Source organism: Diachasma alloeum, unplaced genomic scaffold (genome assembly GCF_001412515.2).
Source record: "Diachasma alloeum isolate Michigan unplaced genomic scaffold, Dall2.0 Dall_scaffold_00863, whole genome shotgun sequence".
Classification (NCBI taxonomy): Eukaryota; Metazoa; Arthropoda; class Insecta; order Hymenoptera; family Braconidae; genus Diachasma; species Diachasma alloeum.
Window position 1 is genome coordinate 35,834 of NW_021680984.1, and position 8,381 is coordinate 44,214.

The window sequence follows — 8,381 nt, forward strand, 5'->3', positions numbered from 1 at the left end:
TGAAGATATTGTGTAAACTATTTTCGGGCATGTTGTTAAAGAAGGTAAATACGAAGAATTAACGGACTTTGGAAGATTATCTGCTCGAAATGTAGCTGTTGAGCAGATACATTCTCGCGTGATCGAACTATATTTGAATATTAAAGAATGAACTTGGTACAAATATGGACTGTGATGGAACTTGGTTACAAATTGTGGAGCTCGCAAATACTATTCTGAAATGTAAAATTCTAACGGGTGATAGGCGAGCAGGATATTGTTTTCATTACTCGAATTTCTCTATATTGTGACCATTTATCCTTTTACTTTCAAAATGAGGCAATACCGTATTAGATTATCATTTGCCATGATTAAAAATAAATATCAAGGACAGACAGGTGATAAACTTGCTGTAGATCTACAGAGAGATGTTTTCAATCACGGACAATTATATGTAGCTTTTTCGAGAGTTCGATCATGAGATCCATTGAAAGTTTGCACAAAACAACAACGAAAAAACATCAAAGTAAAAAATTATGCCTACAAAGAGTAATATGAATGAGTAAATGGTATATATATTTTTGTCTGTATAAAAGGAACCAACTTGATCGTATTTAGCATCCGAGATATTCATGGTTTTCCATCGATAACGACCGTATAGATTAACATTGAATTATTGTCTGATCTTTGATACCATCATTTTCCAACAGAAAATGTATTGATTCTCTCAATTTAAGTTTTCATGGATTTCGACGTATCTCCAATTGATTCTCGGTGGAAATTCCCATCCCTTTTCAATAAAAAAAAAATCATGAATTTTCAAAGAAGTTTTCATCATTTCCCACGAATTTCTCCTTAGTAATACTATGGAAATTTGTCTAGGTGAAATAACATATTGATTCAAATCAACTTATAATAATAACGTGATGAATCGTATCAAAACAATAATACTGATAGGCGCACGAAGCGTCTACATCCGTCACGTACTTTCTGTCGGATAGGCTCGAAGCCCTGCTGATTTCTCCTAGAATTTATAGATGTTTCCTCGAAAGCAGATTTTCGTCTTCATCCTTTGGAGAATTTGGTTTTACGACCTCTCCATAGTCAAGTAGGGGAAATATTTATATAACTCGGACTATGTTGAAAATTCATATATTGAAATTAAGAATTGATGAGTGATGATTAATTTTAATAATACGATTATAGAATATTGCTAGATTGATTTTACAATGGCACTTGGATTAAATGACCCGTCTATCTAATTTGAAGAATATTAATAAAATAATAATGGATATGCGGAAACCCCCAACCACCGACCAATTCTTAAACCTCACTCTCCAACCGATGGATGATTCTCTCAATGTATTTCTTCATTGTTGATGCCTCCACGTTCAAAATTTGGCTTATTGATAAAAAATGGTCATTAATATTCTCATCATCACCATCACTGTCGTTACCTTCTTCTGAAGTTGTAGATATGAAGGAATGTTGTGAAGTAAGTGAATCTTTTGATGCTTGACCTGAATCTTGAGAGAGAGCACTTGTATTGTACAAAGAATTTTCTTGACTAAAATCTTGACTTGTAACGTTCAACCAAGGATTGGAATTGTCTGTTGGTAATGAAGATGATGAAGGAGTTAACTGACTACAAATTTCCGTGGACGCCGATGGCTGATGCTCTCTGGCGAAATGACGATTCTCGTTAGGGATACATTTGTCTGCAATCAAAGGGATTGTCTGTAAAATTTGCGAAGATTCGTTAGAAAAATTAATATCTCCACTAGACCCGATGTTCCTTGGGCATAACATTCCTTGCTGACCTGCATTTGAAACATTCTCTTTAGACACCTCTTCATTAATGTTTAAAGTGATTATTCTGCAATTTTCACAAAGATTCATCCCGTAAGAAGAATTCACTTTTTCATGTGACAAGATGTTTCCTGAATTAGAGATGTCCCCTTGACATTGTACATTCTCTTCCTGTTTGTTTGAAAAATCAGTTCCTAATAGAAATTTATTCTCTTCCCCATCAAGTTGATGAGTTACTGGTGAAAGTGAAAATAGACCTTCTCCTGTATGAATTGAAGACTCCAATTGTATAAGTTCTCGATTTTGATCACTTGAAATGTCTTCTTTAGTTGTAAGGATTCCTGTGACATCTGGAGAAATTATTTGCTGAGATGCAACTTGCTCTTCTTCATCATCGCTTATCAAAATTTCTTGAGATTCCGGAAGTTTTTGTTCGTCTTCTGGAAATATTGGTGAAGTCGATGTGCTATTATAGTTTCGTAGATTGCCATTCTCTTTTGATTGTGGTTCTGACATCACTGGACTGTAGACTGAGCTCTGGGACGATTTGAAACTCAAATTCACCGCGATTTCATCGGTCAATGGAGCATTGATAATGTTATTCGGAATTTGGAATCCTCGATATACATTCTGCATACGAAGGTCACTGTTTATCAAATGGGTAGATTCTTGACTTCCAGGTGAAGAATATGTTTCATTATAAGAAAACCCACTGACCGCAGGGAAGACAAAAGACATCTCCTTTCTCAACGGATTCAACACTGGATTTGGGGGCTGACGGATCTCCCCCAATATATGACGTCTCTGTGCAGTATTTCTCCAATCAGTCGTGTGATTCTGAGGGAAAACAACACTTCGATTTTGCTTTTCGAAGTGATTGATGAAGAAGTTCTTATGAGTGACAATTTTCTGATCATCTAGTGAACCATCAAACTGGATTGAAGATCCTGGACTTGGTATGACATATTCTGAATGGCTTTGGTAATTTGGAGAATGGAATTGTTGATCGATAACATCATAATTATTCGTCCACTTATGCGCCAAATTCCTTCCAACTTTGAACAGTGGATTACGCCGGACAATTCGACTAGAATTTTGTGAGACATTCTTGGGCGGAATTTTCTTCCGATTTAATACTCTGGTTTCAGGCTGGGACAAAAGTGTAGGACTGAAAAATTCTTGTATCGTTGGACTCTTACATGAAAGATCCTGAAGAGCTGGAGAACAAAACTTATAACTGTTATCAGCCTCACGTGTAACACTTTTCCTCGATGGCGTTTCCACACTTTGACCCAAAAAATGTTTCCTACTGGTCTCTGAAAGCTGAGAGAAAATGATGTTCTCAGACTCTATCTTCAATTCTCTTGGAGATTTATCAACGTTTCTATTTGTACCATCACCATTATCGATTGGATTTATTTCTGAAGGGGAATCACTGAAGTAGCCCTTGTAGCCTGTGATGTTCTCCTCCACGTTCTCCCAAGCCATTTTAGGGACTTTCCTAGATGTAACGAGTTCATTGTCACTGGCAGATTTATTTGATCGTTGCGGTCCTTTGCGAAACAAACTTGGAGTGAATTCGAGAAGTTTCCTAGAGCGATGTTTTGCAGTGACTGTGGTCTTCAAGTTCTTGGGACCGAGATTACTGTTCTCATCGATGAGGGGTTCAGCAGATTTTGGTCTTTTTGGAGAATTTTGAGGACTGGAGACTGGGGTTTGTACTGTTTTCATTTCTGAAAAAATAGAAGGATAATTAATTGAGGCTCCATTAATTGATTGAGGCTTTTCTACTCTGTACTAAAGTAATGGATCGTCAGTGATAAGTGACAAGCGATAAGATATCAACAATCGACGTTTTAACAAATTCCCCAACTTGAAGAAAAAATCCATTTACATTTTATACCCCAAATCAATCAATTCCCAGCTAAGTGCATGATTCATAAAAAAACACGGTCAGAGGAAATTGAAGGTATTAACAAACTCCACACTTCTCAACTACATCTCAGTCATCACAGTAAAATGAAAACCAATAATTTAAAAATTTAAAGAGAATAGAAATGATTTTTTTTCACATTTGCCAGAATAAATTTATTGCCCTGATGAAGGACACTTCGAGAGCCCAAAATGCTAACAACTATGAATGACATTGGTTTTTATTTTCTTTCTATTTTGTAATTATTAATTTTTAATTTGCTGTTACAACCGTACATGGCTGAGAAATGTGGAATTTGTTAATATGAATGGAAACGGTTGGAATAATAGTGATGAAATTAAATATAGAAAAAGATAATCGAAATTCGGGGAAATTTAAGATTCTATAAGAGACTGAGATCAGTTAGTTCTCTATGAGTTTATTATATTATTGACTTCAATTGTGACAACCTTGGCACAATTCGTTGCATCGATTGATACATTTGTCGAGGCAACCTAAGCCCTACCTTTGAGTTGGTGTAGATTATTTCGACCGTCTCTTCTTCTCAACTGATGATGAAAATGTTTAGCTATTATTATCTCTTTTATTGGTGTTGTTATTGTTACCATGATTTTTACTTGATACATTTTGTTATTTAGATTTTTTTATGTAGGCACCAACATTGTTGCTTAGCTCCATTCTGTTGCAATCACTTATTCACTACAAACGAATATGCTGACACGTGTGATATCGCCTTGGGACATGACATTTTTTTCTTAAAAATCCTCAGAACTCTAAGACATTTCATTGCACATAACTCACTGTAGGTCTTAAAGTGATATGATATTTTTGTAACTCACATCATGTGAGTTAAAACATTACGTATCGATTCATTTAAACCCCGGGAATAAATTGATAAGTCTTTACCTCTCTGTGGAATCATATCCCGGGCACTAATTCTACAACAACACTGAGGTCAGTCGTCTCATCCAACTCTTATTAGTACATTCATCTTCCATCAGAAGCGTAAGCGTAACATGAAAGTGTTTCTGATATCCTCTCCTCAACAGGTTTATATACTCGTAGGATTGGAATTTGTGGGGTTCAATTTTTATTTAAAATTAATTTGTGGGAAAAATGAACACTTAGAGAAATGTAAAAAAATATCTGATGAAAATTTCAGCAGATATCGAGAAGAACTCTTCGAAATTTTCTTCTGAAATGGACCGTTTTCCAAATAAATTGAAAAATGACAGAAATGTCAAAATGAGTTGTATCATTATTCACAACTGTGTGAATAATGTAATGTGTGAACAATATTCAAATTTTTTCATCCAAACTCCAGAATTATTAGTTTTTACTCGTAACTTAGTATTATTACTCAGTCATTCTCAATTTGGACATGATTCACTATTTATGATTTACGATTTTTTACGATAAGTTCCTATTATAGTATTTTCCATTAATGAACATGGAAATATAAGATATTCATGCTAAAACCAAGATCATGCATCTCAACTCAGGCAGTTTGATTGAAGAAATCTGGACAACCTAATTTAATAATGACCATTTATTACCTCTAATGATAGAGTTATTCTATGAAATTTTCAATACGTATTTGGTGATTTCTTTTAATAATGAAAAAATTAAGAAATTATAGCCAATTAATAAACAATTACATGTAAAATAGTAATTACAACTCTACCAATCTCTGAATCGATTTCTTTTAATTAAATTATCACGTGAATAGAATTGGTTTGAAACTTTTGCTTCTGAATTTTTCAAGTTCTGCGTAGTGGAGACTAACACGGAGTGTAATTTCATAATTTTTCTGTACATTTGAACTGATAAAAATGAATACCTTTTTTAGCAGTTCTAATGTGCAGTGTTGGTGGAAACTTGAAACATGGAGGGACTTTCGGTTCTTTTTTCACTGTCAATAGATTCAGTTCTCTTGCAAGATCACTTGTTACCTTGTGAGCACCAGATCTGGAATATAGTAAGAAAATTGAATTGTCTGTTAGCGCAATTCCCATTGAAAGCCGAAATGAAAAAAATTACATGTTTCCGATTGTCTCGACGATTTTTTTCTAAAACGAAGTATATGAGACCAAACTCATAAAATTGTCAGAGCTGTACTCTTTATGTTCAGTGTTACCTTTAATTATATATTTAAGCGCAAAGTTGCAATGTTTTTCTGAAAATGCGCCTTATAAATGATACACGCGTGTATGAAAAAATCGTAGACATTTTTTATACGGATTGCGTATAGAAATTCTATAGGATTTCCGTATATGATATTCGGACATTTCTATACGAATTATTTCTATATATAAATTTTTACATAAATTTTTGTATTCATGCGAAGGATGTCTAAACATTCCAGAGAAACATGTAGAGAAATGTCGCAACTCCATACCAAATGTTTCTATACATGTGGCAGTGGATTGTATAGGATCAAACTTATAGAAATCGTATCGAAATAATTTGTAAAAAAATATCCGTATAGAAATATCCGAATATCATATACGAAAATCCTATAGAAATTCTATACGTAATCCGTATAGAAAATTTCTATACGATTTTTTCATACGTGGCGTCCCGAAATTTCGGAATGAAAATTCGAAAATCTAACTACTTATGATACTTTTGACGGATATTTTCATTGATAGGCCTGCTAGACACTTCAAAATAAAATGTAAAATTTTTTCAAATTTTTCTGAGGCTTGACTGCAGTGTAATTTAAACAAGCAGGGGTTCGAGCCTTTTTGGCCGAAGCCATGTGACCGTTACTTTATGTGTTATAACTCTTCTTCATTCTTTCATTTCTACCAATTCCATTGGTAGTAAGTTTTCAAATGGATCTGTAGTAATTCTATTAACGAAAGAAAAAAATGGAAACACCAAACCCGCCCAGATTAGATATCAACAATGTCAGTGGAAATAACTGCCTCCTGATGAAAAAACAGAAAAACGGAAATATCTCGAAAACTTTGTATGAACGGGTATATATGTTTTGATTGATTCGGATAAAAGGCATCGAAACGAATATTTTGAAAAAAAAAATTGAAATCGGTTGACTAGCTTCGAAGATATTAGCGAAAAACGATTTACAAACGAATACCTTTTTTTCAAAAACCATTCGATCAATCGGGCTGAACTTTTGCACAGAGTTAGTCTTTATTAAGGTCTATAATCTGACAAAATTTCAGATTTTTTGGAATGAGTTTAGCCAATTAATTACTCAATTTGCCAAAAATTGACCACCGGAAAGATGGCGATGGACATTGACACCGACAGACATGGTCGCCAAACTTCGTATTTTTACGTTTCAGACCATTCTACATCATTTCCAATCAAAATTAGGGAATGTGAAAACAGCACGATTACAATGCTTCCATTCGGAAGCGAAAATAGGAAAAAATGCGGCGCACTACTCTAGCAGAATTGATCAAAATTCTGCAACATTGAGGGCCGATTTGCTCATGTTCCTTTTTCTTCTAAAGGCCCCTTTTGCAAACGGAGCTTTAGAAAACGGTCCATTGAAATAGCCCTCCGGTGAAACGGATGATTGGGCAAACGGACCGTTTGTTAAACGGGCCTTTAGAGCAAAAGGTACATGACAAACCGGCCCCGAGCCAGACAGGATTAGATTTTGGGGGCCATCTCTCTCACTCTCTCGACGGTAAGCATGCACGCAACGTGCCAAACGACACACGGTACAAGCGAGTTGAGAATCTTAGGTTGAGTTTATGCGCAGTGAATTGATGTGTTAAAAATTGTTTTCATGCTAGAAAGATGAATAAATATTGGGACGTTTTACTTTATCATCACAGTATTGGAAAGGTCAAATAGAGATCAGAAACTCGAGGCATGTTCTTGAATTTGAGGAATTAATTCCTCTTGAAATAACAGTTTATATCATTCAAATATCAACTTTCCGTTTCAGGAATTATATTGGACATAACGAAATTTGAAATTTCGAATACTGAGGATGGTACTGACTCGGAGGATTTCGATTTTCTGTCAGATTAATTGAATAAAGAATCTATTGAATTGTATATTCTTATGTACTTTTTCCATGTCAATTTACTCGTAATAAAATTGTAAATATCCCATGTATCAGTATACATTGGGAAACAATGAAATATTCAACTGTCACATGTGATGAGCTTGAATTTTAACAAAAATGACATATGCAACTAAAAAGAACTGAATGCCAATGCTAAATTCTACACGTTGTCCAAGGTAATAGAATACTTTTGAAGCAGACGGCTCCGGCGAGCGGGAGGTTGCTAATAGAGGAACCGCCTGTACCGGCATGGGTTTTCTGTGGTTTCTCCAAAGAGGATAGACCTGAGTAGAGGCCCGGATCAGGGGGTTTAACTGGCTCCAAAAATGTTAGTTGGTACCCCACGGGAAAGGCGGCGTCCCGGTCGAATTGTCGGTAAATGTGAGTCGGGTGCGTGAGCAACTCGGCAGTAGCAGTCCCGCTGTGATAGGGACAAGTTCGGAGGGGGAATTTTGTCCTCCTTGTACTCAATGTTTACTTTATGTTTTTCAGTTGATTTATTCGCCGACTAATTAATATTAAGGGATGAAACAAAGACTGTTCAATGGAGAATTAAATTCCCCATCCATCAACCCCCGTTTCATCCCTTAATCTCTGCAATAAAAAAAT

At 35.2% G+C, this 8,381-nt stretch overlaps 1 protein-coding gene across 4 annotated transcripts; it reads right to left on the bottom strand.

Moving 5' to 3' along the window:
• Window positions 1-529: 529 nt before the first annotated feature.
• Window positions 530-4,684, bottom strand: LOC107045014. Of its 4 annotated transcripts, none has more exons than XM_015267102.1 (3): window positions 4,227-4,657; window positions 1,800-3,521; window positions 530-1,697 (listed from the first exon to the last, which is right to left on the bottom strand). In XM_015267102.1, the coding sequence occupies exons 1-3, from the start codon at window positions 4,345-4,347 to the stop codon at window positions 1,303-1,305; spliced, it is 2,238 nt and encodes a 745-aa protein (XP_015122588.1). In that variant the 5' UTR covers window positions 4,348-4,657; the 3' UTR covers window positions 530-1,302. The 4 variants fall into 4 exon arrangements, with proteins under 4 accessions (XP_015122588.1, XP_015122589.1, XP_015122587.1 ...); XM_015267104.1 differs by having other exon boundaries at window positions 1,594-1,716; XM_015267103.1 differs by having other exon boundaries at window positions 530-3,521; window positions 4,628-4,684.
• Window positions 4,685-8,381: the final 3,697 nt, after the last annotated feature.

Coding starts and splice junctions, on each gene's coding strand:
- LOC107045014 (XM_015267101.1), bottom strand. CDS start 4,347: ATGTATCAAGTAAAAATCATGGTAACAATAACAACACCAATAAAAGAG. Junction 3,522..4,226: donor TAATCTACACCAACTCAAAG/GTAGGGCTTAGG, acceptor CTATTTTTTCAG/AAATGAAAACAGTACAAACC.